Source organism: Pantherophis guttatus, chromosome 1, assembly GCF_059756535.1.
Source record: "Pantherophis guttatus breed Tessera chromosome 1, ASM5975653v1, whole genome shotgun sequence".
Classification (NCBI taxonomy): Eukaryota; Metazoa; Chordata; class Lepidosauria; order Squamata; family Colubridae; genus Pantherophis; species Pantherophis guttatus.
Window position 1 is genome coordinate 264,881,702 of NC_142063.1, and position 21,805 is coordinate 264,903,506.

The 21,805-nt window shown below is 39.7% G+C and overlaps 1 protein-coding gene and 1 long non-coding RNA gene across 6 annotated transcripts in view; one reads left to right on the forward strand and one right to left on the reverse strand.

Annotated features, from left to right (window-relative positions):
* Positions 1–2,798, reverse strand: part of LOC148116842 (uncharacterized) — a 40,967-nt gene extending 38,169 nt beyond the window's left edge. Inside the window, exons 1-3 of one of the 2 annotated variants that reach the window (XR_015732573.1) lie at positions 2,631–2,798; positions 2,090–2,178; positions 1,785–1,981 (exon numbers count right to left, since the gene is read on the reverse strand). This is a non-coding gene — a long non-coding RNA (uncharacterized LOC148116842). The remainder of the gene's footprint in view (positions 1–1,784; positions 1,982–2,089; positions 2,179–2,630) is intronic. The other variant, XR_015732572.1, reaches the window with a different exon arrangement.
* The window catches only part of PLEKHG1 (pleckstrin homology and RhoGEF domain containing G1), a 113,480-nt gene continuing 94,306 nt past the window's right edge, over positions 2,632–21,805 (forward strand). For 2 of the 4 annotated variants that reach the window (XM_087887443.1, XM_087887445.1), the window contains exons 1-2: positions 2,633–3,173; positions 3,677–3,726. Coding sequence is in view for 2 of the 4 variants with exons in the window: in XM_060692277.2 (XP_060548260.2) it covers positions 3,077–3,173 (97 nt within the window). In the remaining 2 variants the exon portion in view is untranslated. Of the gene's footprint in view, positions 3,174–3,676; positions 3,727–21,805 lie in introns of all 4 variants that reach the window. The other 2 variants (XM_060692277.2, XM_060692278.2) reach the window with 1 other exon arrangement.

A 21,805-nucleotide genomic window follows, 5' to 3' on the forward strand; every position in this document is an offset into this window, starting at 1 on the left:
TAGCCATTTCTAGACTCTTAAGAGTTAGTGTCTTGGGGATACTAAGCCTTCCCCAGCTTAGGATCCCTTAAAATCTGGACTATAATTCCCACTATCTTCAGCCACCATAGTCACTACTGTACAGCAAGACAGTTCCTATATTTCACAATGGAACGTGTGTCACAGGGCTGTTAAATCAGTGGTGAAATCCAATTTTTACTACCAGTTCTGTGTGCATGGTGTGGTTTGGTGGGCGTGGCTTGGTGGGCATAGCAGGGGAAGAATACTGTAAAATCTCCATTCCCACCCCACTCCAGGGAAAGGATACTGCAAAATATCCATTCCCACTCCTCTCTGGGACCAGCCAAAGGTGGTATTTGCCGGTTCTCCAAACTACTCAAAATTTCCGCTACCAGGTTCTCCAGAATCTGTCAGAACCCGCTGGATTTCACCCCTGTGTTAAATGGTATTTAACATCCTTTGCCCTCCCCCCCTTCGGTTCGATTATGTTTGATTCTCAGAGACTGCCTGGACAAATCTCTGAAATTTTTTTGGTAAAGTTTTTCCGAAGAGCTTTGGCATTGCTTCATTTCTAGGACGGACGGAGAGTGACTGCCCAAAGTCACCCAGCTGGTTTTGTGCCCAAGTGGGACTAGAATTTACAGCTTCTGGATTTCTAGCCTGATGTGGTAGAAACCAACAGACTCTCTCATTTAATATATACTATAATAAATGTTGGAGAATTTACTACATCTCTAGCTCCAATTCTGACTTGGCCCAGCCAGCATGGCCAATGGCAAGAGTGGCTGGGAAGCAGTTCTTCAGCAGTTTCCCCTTCTTGAATTTGTCAGCAGGCTGATTTGCATTCTGCTATTTTACACCATTCCTGCTCAGTATAGTAATGCACATGGTTTAAATGAGAATGAATGAATCCTCAGCACTACAGGGAGGTGCTGCTGATCAAACTACTTATCTTACATCAGTGTCTCATAACTCTCTAACTTAATTCTAGTTGTGATGGACTTTACTCTTTCAAGATTGTTAAACTGGTGGAACTGTTTGCCCTCAACTGGTTTCTACCAGTTAATAGATCAGATTTCATTAGAGTACGATGAAGCAGAGGTGTGGCTCTTAAAGCTTTCTTAACAAGCAATCTAATGGAGAAAATAAGTGTAGTTGAAACATGCCAATTAATCCACCTGATAAAAGAGATAATTCAACTTGGGAGGAAGAAATGGTGAAGACTGCTCCACTAAAGGTGGAGCTGATGACTACAGCAGAATGAAGGGTGTCCTTTTAAAAAGATGCTGAGTATGATTTTTGGGAAAAGACACTTCTCCCCTTATTTTCCAGAGCTCTCAACATGCTGGAAACTGTTGCCTTGTGGTCTCCCTGCAAGGAGCAACTTTCTGGAGCACTTGTGAGCCATTTCAAGTCCACTCCTGGTCCAGAGAGGAATACTTGAATTTAATTTCTATTAAAATTGCTACTATCTATTTCTTCCCAAGAGGCAACCAGGGTACAACAGGAGAATGCCAGCACATTTATAAATCAGGCATATCACTTCCTTCCTTCTCTCCCTTTAACCACATATGTATGTTTACCTGAGGATATAAGTGGATATTATCCTGGACTTGCTGCCACTTTGATTTGCAGAAACAAATTTGAAGCAAAAGCTCAAAGAACACCAAGGATCCCAGAGTTCAACACTGAGCTACAGGTATTTTTTTTTTTCAATTGGAAACAAAAGTTTAACTTTGGTTTTAAATGTAAGCCCTTGCAAACCAGGGGTGGGTTCTACTTACCTTTACTATTGGTTCGCAATGGGGCCGCGCGTGCTTCTGATGACTTTGGGGTCAGTGAGTGGAGCCCCCCACCGGTTTTACTACTGATTCTATAGAACCGGTCTGAACCGGGAGCAACCCACCACTGTTACAAACTAAAAGTAACCCAGGGAAGTGAATACTCTTGAGTTTGTACTCCTGCAGAGCTTCATAAAATCCTGCAAAGGGCCACAGGCAAGGGGGAGAATTGCAGTACAAAGCTTAGCACAGCAATGTTCATATAGTAACAAAGTTGTAAGATGTCTTCCTCCTCCCCACCTTCCTACCTGCATAAAGTAGGAGGGCTTTTGGGAAAACAGGTCTGCAAAACTGAGGCTCCACAAAAACTGCCCTTGAACTGTAACGCTTAATGCAACTGAAAAGAGGAAAATAATACATGTATGAAGGAACTGCCATGTTTTCTGCATTCATCAATGTAGCTACCATTTCCCTTAACACCAAACCTCATTTTCATCTCTTCTCTCTTCTGTGGGCCAGGCTGCTCAAAGGCCAGCTCGGGCCCGCCGTCGACAGAGGGATGTCTGCGCATCGGTAGGAATACCTAATAAATCATGCCTCCAGCTGCTCATGCAGCAGAAAGTCCCCGGCTAAACCTGTTGAATACTTTCTACCTCACCGAGTCACAAAGAGTGAAGGGAGTTAAAAGAAAAAAGAAAAAGAAAAAGCCGCCCAGCACAAGAGCCCGGCGCGGGGGGGTTAATACAGAGGGCGCGTTTTCACGGAAACCTCAGCTCCGCCGCAAATTACCCTGGGAGGAGTTTCCCAGAAGAGGAAAGGGGGAGTTCGGCTAACCCGACGAAGCCAAACCTGAACTAAGCGCGGACGAGCGGTAGCCGGGTTGTTCCTGCGCGCGCCTCAAATCGTTTCCCTCGAGGCGGCAACCAGCCCGCTTCCTCCCCCCCCCCCGCCGCCTCCCTTTTGGCTACGCTCCCCAGGCGAGTCCGAGCGCTTCATCGGCCTCTCCTCCCGCCGGGCGCGAGGTTCCCAGCTGCAGCCGGAGGCGAAGCGGGCCCTCCCCGAGGAGGGGCCAACCCGGCAAAGGCAGGAGAGCCGCCGCCAGAGTGGGAGAAGGGGGAGTCTCCCTCCCGCACTAGCATCAGGGAGGGAGGGAGAGAGGGAGGAGGACGGCGCTGGGAGAAGGAGGGGGGGCGCGCTCGCAAAACGCCCGGGCGCAACTGACGCTTTGAGGGGCGTCTGGCTGCGGGGTGGCCCGCTCTGCGCTCCCGACACACCGGCTCAGCTCTTCTCAATGAATGAAGGAGCGGAACCTTTTGGGTGCACTCGGGATCACTTGCGAAAGCAGCTCAGCTCGGGACCGTCTGCGCTGCAGCCGTCCGCCTGCCCCACCGCGTAAGTAACCGCGTTGCCTGGTGGTTGGGATGGTCGAGAATGGGGCGAATGTGCTTTTGTTTCTTTTCTTTGTGGGTCCCCCTTCCCCTTCCCCCGCAACAACTCCTCCTCCTCCTCCTCTTCCCTGGGACGCGGGGGAGGGTGGTGATCCGGCTCCACCTGACCCTTCTTGAGATGCGCTACTCGAGAGTTGGCGCCTCCTGAGCAGTGGCGGCGGCGGCGATCGCCCCATTGTTTCTTGAGAGGGGGCTCACGGGTGGTGGTAGGCAGGCATTGTTCCTGCAGCTGTTTTGCCCGGGGAAGAGCGCTTCCGAGCTAGCGGGGCCGAGCGTTGATTGACTACCAAGAGTTTCGAACTAGTTGCAACCGGGGAGAGCGGCCAGACAAAGCCAGAGGGGACCGGCAGAAATGTGGTGGGGAGAAGCGGCGGTGACGACACCTGCGCGTTTCAGAGTTCTCAGCTCCCCGGCCTCTCTCGGTTTATTGTTTTTTTTTTCCTACAGCGTCGCTGATTCCCTTAAGTCGCTTCTCGTTCACACGAAGGGCTGAAACGGTAAGGGTTGTGATTGCACACTCCCGGGTTTGAACTCGCTTGAGTTCAGAAAAGTGCGCGCCCGGAGTTCGCCTCGCATCTTTTGTTACCTAGAGCGGCTTGGGCAACCGGCTTCGTGCCGCCGAGCCGCGCTTTCAAAGTCCTTTTAACGCTGGGCGTGTTTAAAAGGCTAAGAAAGCAGCTGCCTCTCAACCGTGGGATTTTTGTGCCGTTCTCTCCTGGAAGTAAGGATGAAATAGATTTTGTTTACACTTGCCTTTCTCTCCGCCTTCCCGGCCCTTCAGTTGGCTTGTGCACACAGGCACACACACTTCTGTGTAAAAGATTTTGCTGGCTCTGCTTCCCAGGAATCTCCTGGGAGAAGCCAGGGGTTGCCAGCAGGTGGCTTGAGTAGCTCCGTGTGACAGGTGTGTATTGGCAATATGTGGTTGCTGGTAGGGTATGCATATCTTGTTCATATGGTAGTGTGGATGTGTGTGTGAAGTACAGTGGTTCGGAGAACAGGGGTGCACCAAAGTTTTATACAGCCCTCTTGAAAATCAGGTATTACGTTTCTTCTTGGAATAAGCATCTGTGTTCCTTTGATTTTCTTTTTGTACATGAAAGATATGGGGAAATTCTTGCCTATGCTAGACTGTAAGATTGCTGAATTCTGGGGAAGGAGACAGGCACCATTTAAATACTAACCAGCTGTTGTTTTTTTTTAAAGTAACTATTTTCCAGGTTGTGTTTAAGCAGCTTCTTTGATTTGTGTTCAGCGGGCTTCCCTTGAACTTGTTTCAAGAAAAACTTGCAGCTTTTAAGGGGAGAAATTCTTTTAAAAGGTGGTTTGAATAAACTCCCCTGGGTAGTCCAAGCTTTGGAGAATCACCACCTGTTGGTTTGTCTAGACTACATTTTTGTAATGTTCTCGTGTTGTAAACAAACCTTATATCTATTCCGTGCTTAAAATAATGGGCCAGACAGCTCAGTGTTTCTCATGTTCTTTTTCCTTTGATAACAAAAGTCACTTTCAAATTCCATTTAGTAATATTTTATGAATATTCATCCCTACTGCTTCTTGAAGTCAGTCTGTCTTTTAAAACTTATAGTTCTAAAATTCCAGCCACAACTTGGTTGCTTCATTCATTTCAGAAGTTGAAAGTGCAATATATCTCAATTTTTCCAGCTTCTTATCTTTTAAATACCTATTTCATGTTTAGTTTCATGTTTAATGAAAGAAGCTCTCCTGTGTATTGTGTAAAAAAAAGTTGCATAAAATGACAAATAACTTTAATGTTTGCTGACTTATCTTCAGAAATGGGATCCAACATCCACTGAATTTTTTGGAAGCACTGAGTGGTGAAGCTAGAACATGCTAATGCTACATTTTCTAAGAAATCTTGCCATTTCAGATATTATGTGTGGACTGTAAATGATGTGGAATTCTATCAGAAAAGACAAAAGTATCAAACTGCAAAGATTTCATTTAAAAAAAATCGCCATAGCACTTGGAGAGTAAGAATCTTTGAAAAATGATAATTCTTAAAGCTGTTAAAATGAAAGTAGTGTTGAAAGGGTCAATTCTACTTTTATCCTGTCTTTCCCTTTCAGATGCAAAAAATAAGGTGCAAGTGAAATGGATTCTACTTGTGGGTTTATGCGCAGGAGTAGTTCTTGATGCTTTTTATCTGTGACCCTTCATTCTTACAGGGAAAAATGAGCAGGTAAAGCACAGCAATAATGAGGATAGGATTGGAAGAAATTTGCAAGTCAGATTAGGATTGCAACCCAGGGATTCTGTAAACTTTGTTAAAGCAAAATTTGGTTTGGTTTTCTGTGTCACAGCTCTTATTATCAGTGTCAGTGTGGATAGCTTAAGGTTGTGTTTCCTGGAATATAGCATGGATTCAAAGCATTCTTTTATTATCACAAAAAAATGATGTATAGAATCCTATTATTTCTGCACATATATGGCCAAGAATAGGTTAAGACATTACCTGAGACATGGACAATGAGAGATGGATGCACTCTTATAGGAAATAGTTGTGGGGATGTGGCATGCACCGTTTAATAGAACATGTGAAATAGGTCTGCGGGCAGAACAGTTACTGTGCTTAACAAATGCAACTTAACATTTGAGAAGAATAAATTCACCCATGAATTCATTGAACAATCTCCAGCAAATTGCTGTTTCTTTTAGTTCCACTTGCAGTTTAAGAGCTGTGATTATTTCTACACTAACATTTTAAAAGTTTAGTTGTTATAAATGGCCTTCTACTTTTTCCAAGGCTCAAACTAAAAAAGGGGTTCAGGTAATTTTATACACTGAATATAAAGAGATAGTAGAATGATGCATCTGCTTTCAGAGTATATGTGGGCCAGATCCTCTGCTGATGTGTATTGAACTCTTCTTGTTTTGAAGAAAATGCCATGTATTCATCCACACATGCATATAATTCTTTTGCAGAAATATTAAAATGCCTAACTATTCCCAGAGCAGCACAGGAAGGCAGAACTTTGTGGAGTTGTCTAGAATCTTGTGTTCTAAAACTGATGAATTTTGCACATCCTAAAAGAGAATTGGAGTATACAAGAATAAGTTTCAGAGATGGGATACACATATGGAACCTGCTATGGCCAACTTCTTATTTTCTGTGATGCCTGAATTAGATTAGTACCTATAGTTTTATTTTTTTTCCTGCTAAATAGTTTCTAAGAAGACTTCTTAGTATTTTTCTGATTACTCACCAATATCATGATCTTATGAGTCCATTTTTTTTAAAAAATATTAGGTGACATGGCAGAAAAGATATTTCCCTTTGGATGTCATGCCAAAGGCATGACTCATTTGTACTTATGATTACCTTCATTCATTGTATGTTCAAAGCCATATTATTAATCACTGATTGGGCTACTTTCTAATGAATTTGTGAAGTTGGCAGTTTTCCACTAGACATCTAGTGGACCAAAACTATAAAAATAATATCCAATGATTATTTTGAGAGTCAAACCAAATATTGACAGCATGTAGGCACTTAAAATAATGACAGAAATATTGATATATCAAGCACACAGTCCACATATATTTGCAGAGAATTTGATTGGAAATTTAAAAAAACCCTACAGATAATGACTGTTTACATGTGGTGATGCTGGACTGATGTAAATAGTTTCCACCTTGATTTGAACTCTAAGGGTACAGCTCTATACCCATTTATCTGAGTATAAGCAATGTTATTTGCTTGTGAGCAGATATCTAGGATTGCAGTGTAAATGAGACTAGTAAGCATGAATTCTAATGTAATCATGTAATAAGATAGCTAGGAACCAAATGCTTCCCATTGATCACTTGTTCATTTTCCTTTTGTAATATGCATATGTTATGTACCTGGGTGGCAGTGGAGCATTTCTGGTTATCAAATGAACTGGCTAGACCACAAAAGGAAAGCTTGGATTTGAAAATCTCTTCTCTTGCCAATGCTTTGTTTGATGGCTCATGCTCAGTTTAGCTGAATGACTGAACTTAATCTTCTGAGATATGAAATGGAATCTGAATGAAGTTTTCAATTTGGTTGCGCCTTCCAAATTTAACTGCCCTTTCACTTCTCTTCACAAACTCTCAGGCAACTGCCACATAAAAATTCTGCAGTCCATATTCTAAGTATAAATAGATGACACCAGAATAGGTGCAAGAAAGGCTAGTGTAACACTACAGAGTAGGATATGTAGAATTCACTGTTACAACAATGGTACTTTCAGGAGAACTCTGGAATGTTCTGTTTCCTGATTGGGCCATGCCATACCTCTTCTAGACCATGTTATTCCAGAAGCAGTTCAGTCATTTATGGAAGTCAGTTATCTGATCTGGAAATAGTAGAAGGATATCAAAAATATCCTTCTACTTGGAAAATTATGTTCTGAAGTGGGTATTAACCTCCTAAAGTCACTGGGATTTAGACTGCAAATAAAAAAGAAGTAGCAAATCCCTACGATATAAGTGGCTCCTTCTTGTGACTGCAACAAACTTGGACCATATTTTTAGAAAAACTTGATGATCTGCTCCCTTGTAGCTTTGACTTATCTGTGTAGGGAACAGGCTAACTTTTCATCCATTTCATCTGTCTTTGTCTTCAGATATCAGCAATGGGAAGGGGATTGGTCACCTGCCCAGGAGAACGTGGAGGACCATTTTCCCCATATGCTTAGCAAAGCCTTCTCTTCAAAAGCAAACCAGCTCATATGTTCTTACTTGAGTAGAATCTGTTGCAAATTTAGGCTCAAACGTGATTTAGCAGATTATGAAACTCAGACACTTAAGTGAGAACATAAAGAGAAACATTACAATAGGTTGGCAGTATGAAGTAGTCATTAATGGGTTTACCTCTGAAGTTGTGATACTTTTCTATGAAATGCTTAAGCTTTGACATTTTTATTTAAATGTCTGAAATCTAAATTGTATTATGTGTTTTACTTCTGAGTACATATTTACAGTTTGTGTTTGCTTTACATTCTACCGTAAATCAGGATTGTCTAACCTTGGCAACTTTAAGACCTACAGACTTCAACTCTCATGCTGGCTGGGGAATTCTGGGAGATGAAGTCCACAAGTATTTAAGTGTCTAAGGTTGGATACCCCTATTCTAAATGAACCTGGTCACTTGTTGGACCTGTTTTTCCAATTGTAGGTCTTGGACCAAAAAAGGTCTTCTCCCATGAGCAGACTAGGAGAATATGTGAATATAGGATATTGCAGAGGGAAAGTACATGTGTGAAAGCTGCAGACCAAACCATCCCTTGCAGTATTTACTATATACGGAAGTTAAAATAGTGACATCCTTTTCTCAAGGAGAAATTCACAGAAAAGCCTTGAGATCTTTTTCAGTTCCTTCCTACAATGCTTTATGATAATTCATAGCAAATAAATACTTGAACACATGTAAGGAGCTACATGTGTTCAAGGATACAGTTAACTAGGATACAGTCTTTTATAATAAAATGCTGCAAACATTATAAGACATCTTCTCATGTCTTCCTTTTTATACATAGAGTGCACAGCCTTTAGTTATTAAGGCTTGTGGTTCAGATTTCCACAACTGCTTGTGGTGCTGTCCTTTGGCTAAATTTATAATGGAATCCTATTTGCTGGTAGTAAAGTTAAATCTGGAAATGGCAGCTATGGGATATGTAAGTAATTGTGGTTGGAAAGGGGAAGCTTATAGCTGCCTTCTGACTTAATTTTATGATATTCAGGAGTCCTGAATTCATATAATACACTACATTTGGCTATCTTTGCTGGTAAAAGTTATTTTAAATATTTTGCATAGAACTTTTGATAATATCAGGCAGGATATAGAGTAAGATCATGTCTGTATAAATTATATATCAACTTCTCATGATGAAAGTATTTTAGGCTTCATGATGATGATCTTATAATTTGAAAACTGACAATGGAAAGTTTAATTTTTGTCCTAATTCTAGGAATCAATTTATATAGGTAAAGGTAAAGGTTCCCCTTGCACATATGTGCTAGTTGTTCCCGACTCTAGGGGGCGGTGCTCATCTCCGTTTCAAAGCCAAAGAGCCAGCGCTGTCCGAAGACGACTCCGTGGTCATGTGGCCGGCATGACTAAATGCCAAAGGCGCACAGAACACTGTTACCTTCCCACCAAAGGTAGTCCCTATTTTTCTACTTGCATTTTTTACGTGCTTTCGAACTGCTAGGTTGGCAGAAGCTGGGACAAGTAACAGGAGTCACCCCGTTATGCACACTAGGGATTTGAACCACTGAACTGCCAACCTTTCGATCGACAAGCTCAGCGTCTTAAGCACTGAGCCACCACATCCCTGGTTTAATTTATATAATCAATTTATATAATCCACATTTATTTCCATTCTATAGTGTCTCTTTTCCTGGCTCTTTGAAAGGAGAGGCAATGAAGCAAACTGATAGTGCTGTATCAAACTACACATTGTTTTAACAGTAAGATTTGATGTCCTCTTTGGGAGATCCATCTTCAGATTTTTCACACAAAAGTAATGTAAATTAAATGGAAACATAACATGTCATTTTTCATGTGTACCTCATTTACAGTGGGACCACTTCAGAATACGGTCAGGAATGCAATAAATTCCATTACATATAAAAGTAACATTTAAGAAAATGACTTTGTCTGGTGCAGTGGTGGGTTGCCCCCGGTTCGGACAGGTTCTACAGAACTGGTAGTAAAACCGGTGGAAGGCTCCTCCCACCGACCCCGACATCATAGGAAGCTTCTGCTCATGTGCAGAAGCGCACGCACGTGGGCGAGCAAAGCGCAGCCCCATTGCGAACCGGTTGTAAAGGTAAGTAGAACCCACCCCTGGTTTGGTGTACTAATATTTTGTAAATGAGCTTTTATGTGAGGAACCAATTTCAGAGTAATTGACCCCATACTTCACATTCTAAAGTGGCACAGTTCTTGCAGTTATGACACACATTTTTAAAAGATGACAGTCAGCTCAGTGTCTTGATATTTATGTGTAAGAGATGTAACTTTTACACACAGGGAATATTAGATACCTCCTAGAGATTTTGGTAAGTTAAATTTGGAGGCAAATCCATAAAGTAGGGTGTGAAAGGTATAGGCCAGGAGTGTCCAACCTTAGCAACTTTAAGACTTGTGCAATTCCCAGAATTCCCTAGCCAGCTATGAGAATTCTGGGAGTTGAAGTCCACAAGACTTGCCAAGGTTGGACATTTCTGGTATAGGTTTCATACTCTCAGTACTGATAGCATCTTTATGTTTGTTTTTGATGTAATTCTGTAAGAAATATGGAAAGGAATATATGGCTTTCCATATGGTTTTGTTTCTTTTAAGGATACTTTAAAGAAGTCTCACCAAGTCTTGCCCTGGAAGAAGGGCAAAAACTACTATTTTCTTAGTGTATTTATTTTACCCACATAATAGATTTATATACTGCAATTTCCTTACTTTTCACATGATTTAGGATGGTACATTTTATCATTAACAATAATAGCAAATATTTGTATATTTGTACATATTAAAGCCTCATATTAAAATATGGGGGGAAATCACAATCCAAAAGACTAACATACAAAAACATAAATGCCATGAAAAACTTATCCAGTGGGTCACATCACTCCCAGACTAAATGCCTATAGCAGTGTTTCTTAAGGTGTGGTCCTAGGACCCGGGGGGGGGGTGTCAAAATTATTTGTGCTGAATTGTGCGATATTAAAATCCCATCAATTGTGAAAATCAATAAAGCAATGAATGCATCAACTGCAATGTTTAATATGGTAAATAAATCACGGATAACAAGATCATGGTTTATGAGGATAATCTATATGTATACACTGAATAACGCTTGCTGAGTGCTGGCAATATGCTTTAATATTAGGAATGAAAATGCTACACACTGAACTTATAGGATGTAAGATTTCAGAAAATATAATCACTGACCCATTAAACCAATTGGAGAAACTAGTCATGGAGAAAGGAAATATATTGAAAATTAATGAAATGGCAAGAAAAACATCTATAATCTGTTCCACATTTCCAATATCAAATGTATCTTTTTTGTAAATCTGGGACTTAGCCAAAATCAACAAATTACACCCAATCAAGATGAATAACATAAAACAAATGATATTGCCAACTGTATCGGGGTGAAATGCTACCGGTTCAGACCAGTTTGCCCAAACCAGTAGTAATAAAAGCTACCGGTTTGCCTGAACCAGTAGTAAAAAAATGCTACCAGTTCAGATGAACCAGTATTTCCGACGATCAGCTGTGCCGCGCGATTTATATTCGCTAGAAAGCAGGAAATCCTGCTTTCTAGTGAATCTAAATCGTGCGGCACAGCTGTTCCCCCCCCTCGTTCTACTTATCATCTTAAGCCTCCTTTTTCAGTGCTGCGCGGTAGCACCTGCGGTGCACATGCACGCGAAGCACGCATTTGGTGTGTAATGTGCATGCATGCGCAGCGAAGCCGTAGCAGACCTTGGAGGATTTCACCACTGAACTGTATTCTTTTCTGTATCTGAGTGTTCTGATTCATTATAATATCTCTGCATTGTGTGTACAAACTTAGCATTAAAGTTAGCCAAGTGGTGAAAAAGGAGCACTACCTTACAAACAGAGTCTGGGGAATATGCCAAGGATCATAATCATGAAATAATTTTTGAACTCACACACCATGTAAGTGATGGATGCTCCCAAAACATCTGGAACATTATATCCTTGATCTTCTTAACCATATATTTACTGTAGATGGGTTCAGGCAATAATGCTCAATGACTGAACACCAGGCCCAGCAAACAGCATTCCATATGTGGCTCTTAAATCCCTCATCACTCCAAGAGTCTTCAAAAATCTAAAACTATAAGAAAGGCAGCCGCCAAACAGTTGCTTTCTTGTCTTTAGCATTACAAAAATGAACCCAGCTATGTTTTCTAGAACTCTATTATGTATCCCACTCTCTACTGCAGCTGTGAAATCAAGCTCTCCCACTTACGTTTTTGATTAACCATAGTACCACCTCAAACTCATTTTTTTAAAAAACTTTAGTTATGATTAGTGGACAACCAGAAATTAAACAAATCAAAGGAACAAAGTACTCAAAGTACTTTGGTACTCAAAGTACCAATGACCAGGCTCCAATTATTATACTGTGGGCATATCAGGATGAGGCCAAGTTCCTTTAAGAATGACAAAGAAAAAGAGGACAGCCAGTGGCAAGCTAGGTTCATCCTTGTATTGACACACCATTATTCAGTCTCATGTCTGAACTAATTCAGACCTGAATGTACATATCAAAAGTTGGAATGAGGATTTAAAATAGTACTGAAAATACAGAGAAACAGTATTCAGGGGCCACCCTGAATCATAAACCAGCCACATTTTAACCTAGTAAATTATTAAACTCGTGGAGTTGCATTAACACCTAGTGCGTACTGCACATTTCATGTGTAGCCAAGAAACTGGATTCCATAAACTTTGGTTAAACTAAAAGTACCATGCAAAGATAGCATCAAAATTCTTCCACAGCCACAGAGGGTTATCGTTATATTTCTAATAAAAGATATTTTCTCTCCCCTCGGTCCCCACGTGGGTTCTGAGCTGCATATATTACATAACCTTCAAAGCAATGTAAATTCTATTTCAAGGAGTATTAAAAACAAAACAGAGCAAAACCCTAATGTTCTTTTTCTCAGTCTTCCAAGTCATTATTCAAGGTAAGAACCTGGATAAGGAAGAAACGTTGTAGGTTTTTAAAAAATACTTGGAGTTGAAACCATTTCATCCATCTGCAGTTGATTTCCTGTGTGGCAAAAGGCTGCAGGCCTTCCACTAGATGCAAACATTACAGAGGCCTCCTACACGTTTACTGGATTTTTCAGACTGAGAAGGTACTCCCAGCGGCCATGCCGTTCTTGGAACAGAGACTCCACTGATCTTCTAATATCTTTGGCGCAGACTTCCCAAAGCCATAAAAAGTCCCTCTCCAAAAGTTTAAAAACACCATTACCCGTTTTATGATTAAAACAGTAAGTTTTATAGTAAGTGGGGGTTTCTTTTCCCCCCTCTTCCCTCTTGCTGGAAAGTTATACAATACAAACAGCAACCAGCAATATTTTCCTTCATACTTGTAGAAACAAACATTGCTGTAACGAAGTAAGCCATGGATGAACTTACAAAAAAAAAGAGGCTTTCAAAACTTTCCAAGGTATTCTTATACTCTGCATGAACGGAGAGAAGCTATTGTGTCTATTTATTTGTGTGGTAACTTTTAGAAAGAAACATAAGTTCAAGATTCTTGGCTCCCATGTTGAGACAGTCTGGTAGACTTTCTGCAGACAAGAATATAAAAGAACAAAACAACAGTTCTTTAAGATTAGATTGAAGTTCTATTTCGCCTTCACATCCTGTTTTGAACAATTGTCAATTAAAGGCCCCTAAGACGTACCCAGATATTTTCTTTTTCTTGTGATAAACAAGAAATCATTATGGATATAGTTGCTGCTTCCTCTTCAGTCTCTTTCTCTATACAGGTAGTCCTCGACTTACAATGATTCATTTAGTGACTGTTCAAAGTTACAACGGCACTGAAAAAAGTGACTTATGGCTGTTTTTCATACTTATGACCATTGCAATATCCCCATGATCAAATATTCCCATGATCCCATGATAAAAATTCAGGCCCATGGCAATTGATTCATATTATTATGACAGTTGCAGTGTCCTGAGGTCATGCGATCCCCTTTTGTGACCTTCTCACAAAGTCCATGGGGAAGCCAGGTTCACTTAACAACCATATTACTAACTCAACAACCATATTACTAACTCAACAACTGCAGTGATTCACTGAATAACTGTGGCAAGAGAAGTTGTAAAATGGGGCAAAACTCACTGAACAACTGACTCGCTTGGCAGAACTTTGGCCTCAACTGTGGTCATAAGTCGAGGATTACAATGTATTGATAAAGATTGATACAATTGATAAAAATTGAAAAAAGACAACCAATGCAGAAGAAAAAAAAACTTGCCTCCTTCATTACTGGGACTCATCATCATCAGATGGCTCAGTGGTAAAATCCAAATATATTTACTACCGGTTCTGTGGGTGTAGCTTGGTGGGCATAGCAGGGGAAGGATACTGTAAAATCTCCATTCCCAGCCCACTCCAGGAGAAGGATACTGCAAAATATCCATTCGCACCCCACTCCAGGGGGAAGGATTTTGCAAAATCTCCATTCCCATCCCACTCTGGGGCCAGCCAGAGGTGGTATTTGCCGGTTCTCTGAACTACTCAAAATTTCTGCTACCGTTTCTCCAAAACCTGCTGGATTTCACCCCTGAGATGGCTTTTGTCTCAGCTGGTTTGGGTTTATTGGGGTTCATGAGGGGAAATAGGTTACCATTTCTGTTTCCATTGCTCCAAACCGTGGTTTTGCATAATGCTTCTAATGTTTCATGTGCACCAATTCTGTACTTCCCAAATAGACCTTCTGAATGTCATTCTTCAAACTATTTCTCAGCCATCTTTTCTACCAGTAGTTTTTTGACGCCAGTTCTCGCTCCTGTATCATGAGCTATTTCCATGCCTTCATGCACAGAAGTTTCTCATGGCTTGATCTTTTTCTCTCCATTTTTTTTTCCTAACCCAGCATTCATCTCTGTCTGATCACATCTTCTTGCCTCTTTCTCTCTGTTCTCTTCTTGACTAAAACACTATTTAGAAAAGCAGCAGGAAGTGTCTGACTGGAACAAAAGTGTGTCAGATTGCCCAGTAGGCACAATTCTAGAGCTGCATTATATTTTATGCTCAGTATGCAAGAGGCTTTAATGCAAAAATATCAATGCCCAAAAAAGAAAAAACAATCTATACAATCTTACAGAGAACTTCAAAGCAACTTGTCCAAAAAATAATTATTTAAGTTTTCATTGCAACTACCGGTAGGAATTTATTGGGAAATACACTGTACTGCAAGCATTAAGTGGTTATAAAACTGAAATTATATTGCTGACCTATTAGCTAAGATCTGGGATCCAATGCATTTAAAAAGCAGAGCCCAATGCTAATATCATAACAGAATGGACTTGTGCATAAAAGATTTGGCAGCGCAATTCTCAGATTACAGATAGCCCTCAATTTATGACTATAATTGAACCCAAAAATTCTGTTGTTAAGTGAGACATTTGTTAAGGGAATCTGGCTTCCCCATTGACTTTGCTCGTCGGAAGGTCCCAAAATGGAACCACTTGACCTTGGGTCATAGCAACGGTCATAAGTATGAAACAGTTGCCAAGCATCTGAATTTTGATCCATGATTATGGGGATGCTGCAAAAGTAACTGTGAAAAACGGTCCTTTGTCAACTTTTTTCAGTGCTGTTGTAACTTTGAATGATCATTAAACAAACGGTTGTAAGTCGAGGACTACCTGTAATTTGCAATTACAATCCCAGTGAGAAAAATTAAGCTTGTGATAGCAATAGCAGTAGCAATAGCACTTAGACTTATATGCCACTTCACAGTGCTTTACAGCCCTCTCTAAGCAGTTTACAGAGACAGCATATTGCCCCCAACAATCTGGGTCCTCATTTTACCGACGTCAGAAGGATGGAAGGCTGAGTCAACCTTGAGCCTGGTGAGATTCAATCTGCCAAACTGCTGGCAGCCAGTGATCAGCAGAAGTAGCCTGCAGTAGTGCACTCTAACCACTGCACTACCGCAGCTCCGTGATGGCAGGATTGGGTTGGGGATCGTTGCCAACAGCATATCCCAATATGCTGTTGGCAACGATCAATATAAGCACTATGTTTCATACTCATGCGCTCTGCTCAGCCTATTATGGCAACACAGATTAAAACACTGTATACCTGAAGCAGTGCACCCATGATATAAAAAATTGTCAACAAATCCAGTCACCACAATTTTCAAGCCAAGCATAACTAAACCATGCACTTCCCAAGCCTTTCTCACTTTTTATGAACTATAATGATTTCACAATAATTTAATAGGCTTTAAAGCATTCACAATAGATAGGATTTTATTGTATCAAACTCACATTTGCACTGATATTTCCATCTAATTTTCTAGTATTCTGTAAAATTTCTTGACACATTTAGTTTCCGCACCATTCAGGCTGGTGCAGCAAACCCTTTTATGAGTTCTGAATGTAATACACTACAAATTATTTTCACCTATCAAAATAATATTGCTCTCACCAATGCTTCTGCTCTGAATTTTAACAATCGTAAATAAAAGAACCAGAAGCTAAAGATGCTATCTTGCCATTTCCACTATTGAATGCAACTATTAAAAGTACAAGCATCAAAACTTTGTTTGCATCAAACCAGGGATTAAAAGCTATGCAGTGAGAATTTAGAGGTGCTAGATCAAATCTAAAATTTGCTGCACTAAAGGAATCCCCCAAATTCAGATTCAGTTTCAGGGAGCAGAGCTTGGAAATGAAACTGTATGCACAAATTATATATTTTGTGTAAATCAGAATAAAACAACCTCACACAAATAATTCTATTACCCATTCCACTAATAATATTGCTAGATGTAAAAATTTATTGAAGAAAAACCAAAACAATTTATTGGGCACATATACTGGCCATATATACCACCAAAGTATGGACTAACATGCATCCATTTCTATTCAAGTCTTTTAAAAAGCATTAAAGACCTGTAGTTTTTTTCTTCCAGACCAGTTTTTCTTAAACTTTTTTCTCTTAGTACCCATTTTCACTTTTAAAATTTTTGGATGACTCCCAAAGAACCTTAATTTTGTATTATCACAGAAAATATGTCTTGTTATTTTCAGTCAAAAATATTTAATTTCAAAGTGCTTTTTCCATACGTATTTTTAAAACATGTTTTAATGATAATTATGAGCTGGGCTTGTGTATGGTAGCGATGGTGGCTGTGCAATGTTGTCTTCACTTTGCTGTAGAACATTTCCTAATTTGCAGACACATTTTTCCTGGTCTTGGTACCTTATTTTCATGAAATTATCTTCATTAGGTTTAAGAGAGGCATGGTGGCCTAGTGGTGAAGACACTCCCTTCCCACTCAGAAGATTGAGAGCAGCCGATGTTTTTCACTCAGGGCTCATAGAAAAAATATCTGCTGCAAACTCCACATAGGCGTCAGGAAGGGCATTTGGCCAATAAATGCTCAGCTTCATCCAATTGTCCTGACTACCGCGAATAGGAACTAAAGCAGAGGTCTTCAAACTTGGCAGCTTTAAGACTTATGGACTTCAACTCTAGCCAGCTATGGTATGCTATGCTATGCTGACTGGAGAATTCTGGGAGTTGAAGTCCAAAAGTCTTAAAGCTGCCAACTTTGAAGACCACTGATCTAAAGGATCATTAAAAAAAAATCATTAGATTTAATTACAGCTTTGTAATGAAAATATGTTTATAGTTGTTGGGTGTCACTAGTTAAACTAATGTCTTTTGCCACATGCATCTGATAGGAATTAGTGAGCCCTTGGTGTTTATTGGAAAAGGGGTATATTGCCGTATATAAGCTGCTTGTAGCAAAGTTTTATAAAAATAAAATGTGATATTCATTTTTTCCAGACATTTTTCACTACAGTACTATGATATAAATTAATTTCCTGATAATTTATTTGGAATTAATTGATGACTGTTTTCTCTTACATACACATACATACTCATACTATTTGCTTTCAGGATAAGCAGAATACCAAGAAATTTATCGCCAGCCCATACCATTTTAATGTACTTCTTTCATACTACTTACATAATTTTTGTTTATCCAGGACCTATTCACTTTTGCTTTTTTCCCCCTTTGCAACATAGACATTCTTAAGTATCATATTATTATTGCACTTTTATGTTTCTATGGATATATATTAAATTCTGATTTCCATTTACAAAGGTTGGCAAAAACCCACCCTTGTAGACAGCTGTGTTCAATTTTTTCAATACTTTTTTCTTAAATCACATACTACTTTATTTCCCTTTTTTTAACAAGCATTTGCATATCTAAAATTTATTGATCCATTTTATTGTCTTTATTAAGCCTAATAACAAGGCATACAAAATCGTGTACCTGCTCTAGGTTTTTTTGAAGTGTTATTTATTCCATTTGGATGCTTCCCATTTGAGATATTTGGATTCCATCTGGAGCATTTTGATTCTATTTGGAATATTTATTCGGTTTATTCCATTTGGATGCTTCCTGACTCCCATCAAACCCTGGGCGACTCAGAAACATCAAAAGCAATGAATTAAAAAAAAAATTAACCAAAACAAGTACTAAAGTAATCATAAGATAGCAATCCAACTACAAAACAAATGTACACATTGTATAACTTGTAGTTGTGTACTCTATTTTTGTATTAATCAAAATTACTTCAATATCAATTATTTAATATCCATACTCATAGCATACAATCAAATTGTACACCACCCAGAGTAACTTCTTATGCGATGTAATGTAATATTTGCTGCAAATCATTTGGGTTTTTGGCCAACAACATGGCATTATGTGTTTTTATCAGGGCAACCTGGTCTACCAAAATATGGGATGGAGCATACTGCTTCTGCTTTTGCCTTTCAGCACCAATCTAGGAGCCTTCGCAGGCAGTTGCTTTCGCGACAAACTATTTTTTGTGTTACGGTAATTTTATATTTACCAACAAAGAATTTCTTTGTTGGTAAATATAAATTTAACACAACATGGCATTATCTACATTGAAAAATATTGTACATGCATTTTCACATCCCCAGTCAAAATACCGCTAACATCACCACAAGCATTCCTTATTTAAATATATATTAAGGATTTTTTATATTATTAGTTAAATTATACATTAAATATATATTAAGTAAATGCATAAAGCATACATCTTTATCATACTGTCAGCTTAGTGTTGAGACACTCACTACCAAGGATTCCATTTTTTAATTCATGCTTTACTTCTATCATGTATCACTTTTATTGCATTTGACAGCCAACTCTCAATGTTATATTCATGCAAAACATTGGATAATTCAAGCTTATTCACTTTGTCTTATAGCTAACTCAGCAGACTTGCAATAAACTTACTTTCTCACAATCCTACATTTCTCAGTGACTGAGAATCAACACTGAACCCAAAAATCTGATCTGCACACCTCTTGTATTGGCATAGAGCTGCATTGCACTTAAAAACTGGTTTATTGTCACTTCTCTTACTCTTGTTAGACAGAGTCCTGCCAAATACTTTTTGAGGCATATTTAACAGTTTAATCCCCCTGTAGTTTTTGCACTTGCTCTTTCTCCCTTACTTTTTGTATAGGAGAATGATAACAGCATTCTTTCATTAATCAGGCACAGATATGCTAAACAAGTCATAACAGCCTCTCTTTAGCCAAACCACATTTATATTTTACTATTTCTTCAGTTGTCCCAAAGATACTTTTTCAAGAGGCAACTGGACTTTCTGATTTTTCTTTGAAGACGTTTTGCATCTCATCCAAGAAGCTACTTCAGCTCATTTTTCTTCAGTTACACCAGGGGTGGGTTCTACTTACCTCCGCTACTGGTTTGCAACGGGAGCGTGTGCGTGCGGGCATTCGCTTCACTTGTGCGCGTGCACTTCTGCACACTTCTGCGCACATGCAGATTGTCTCATTCCCACCCGGAAGAGATTTCCTCTTCTGGGTGGGAAGAGGAAATCAGTAGGAACAATCTTGTCTTTTTCCCATAAGCACCACCACCACCAAATATAAAGGTTATACTTGATCAAAGAGCCAATATTGGGGGGGGGGGGAGTGAAAGAATTACTCAGTTTAATGTAGCTGATTGTAGTCCCATCAAGGGACTATTGGGAAGGGATAGTGAAAGTATTCTAGGCACTTCTTGTGCTTTCCCCCCTCAGTTCTGGAATCTCATCATCTAGAAAAGAGGGCTTTCTCCAGTGTCTTGTTATTTTGACATTAGAGCAGACTATAATCTGCACAAACTGTATGTTGTTCTGTCAGTTGTGTTATACCAGTTGTTATACTGCAACCTTAAATATACTCAAAGAGCCATTTGGACCCTTTTCCCATAGAAAAGAAAACACCGGGAGCCACAAAACCCTTCCCTTGCATGACTATTTCTTGAGCAGCCACGAAACTAGCATATGTAGTTGAATTAAACGTTCTATTTTCTTCTGAAACTTTTCTTTTCTTGGATTTATCCATGGTTGGCCTACCAGGGGTTGAAAAGCTCAATAAATCGTGTGCTGGCGGGTGTCTCACATTGACGGTGGTGACGCATATTTTGAGTGATGGAGCCGCAGTAGAGGGGTGAAAGAGCTACATGCGGCTCCAGAGCCACAGGTTGCTGACCCCTGTGTTATACTAATCCAACTTGATAAATACTTCTATTCTCCAAAGAACTAGTTCTTGTTAAAACCAGCACTAGATTGTATCAGAGATTACATTACCAGATGATTGTGGTTATCTGGTTTGAACATTGAGAGAGAATTTCCTAAGAGTTAGACCTCCAGACGAGCCCTCTTTGGTAGTGGCACCCAATCTGTGAAATAAGCTACATCCCCTCCCCACACACCCCAAGACATGTCCCTGACCTTGCCCCTCCTTGGGTTCTGGAAAGCCTTTAAAACTATTTTATTTCAGGAAGTCTTTGGCTCATTGAAAAAATATGCAACATCATTTGAGTGTAGAGCTGCTAATTAATCTGCTTGTATTATTATGTGGTATTGCTCTTATTTTTTATGTAGCTACTCGCCCGTATTTTTTGTATGGATGTTTTTTTAAAAATGTTGTTAAATAAATAACGTTGTTCCTCATTAAAGTGTCATGTAGTTAAAATAAAGGAAAATAAATACTCTGGCTCCTCTTCAAATCATATAAATCTGCTGCCTTTTACTAAAGGAAAAATAAAAAAGGAGGGAATAAGAAAAAATGGCTTGGAATCCTGATTATTCATAATAACAACACATCTCTAGAAATGCACATGCTGTTATTAAACATCTTAAGTAATATTTAAGACATGTCAACCTTCTTGTTAGTTGCAGGGAAGCAGATGGCTCTTTTCCTGTGACATTTTTCTATTGTTAGTCAAATGATGTGGGAAATGTGTACACTTCCTTTTGAATCCAAGAGATAGAGATTTTTAATTAGTGACTGCTTGTATCTGCTGACATAAAGGAAATGAATGGGCATTTGTGACTATTGCACATCTGTTGCTTTGTCTTAAGCATCCTGTTCTCTGGCGAAACTGTCTTCAAGATACCTTTTCAGTGGTCAGGAAACTCAGGCATCTGTTTGTGCTCTTTATACAGCTGTCCTTGTGTGGGCAGGGCTTGAAAGTTAAGTGTGCCCTGGCCTCTTAAAACTGGGATGGGAGACCACAGTATTGGGGGATTTGAGGGTGCAGTCGAAGAACTTCTGAGAAGAAGGCAGTGGCAAACTGCTTTCACAATCTTGCTAAGACAACTGCAGTACTTGGATGTACAGGTAGTCCTCGACTTACAACAGTTCATTTAGTGACCATTCAAAGTTATGACATCACTGAAAAAAGTGACTTACGACTGTTTTTCACACTTACAACCATTGA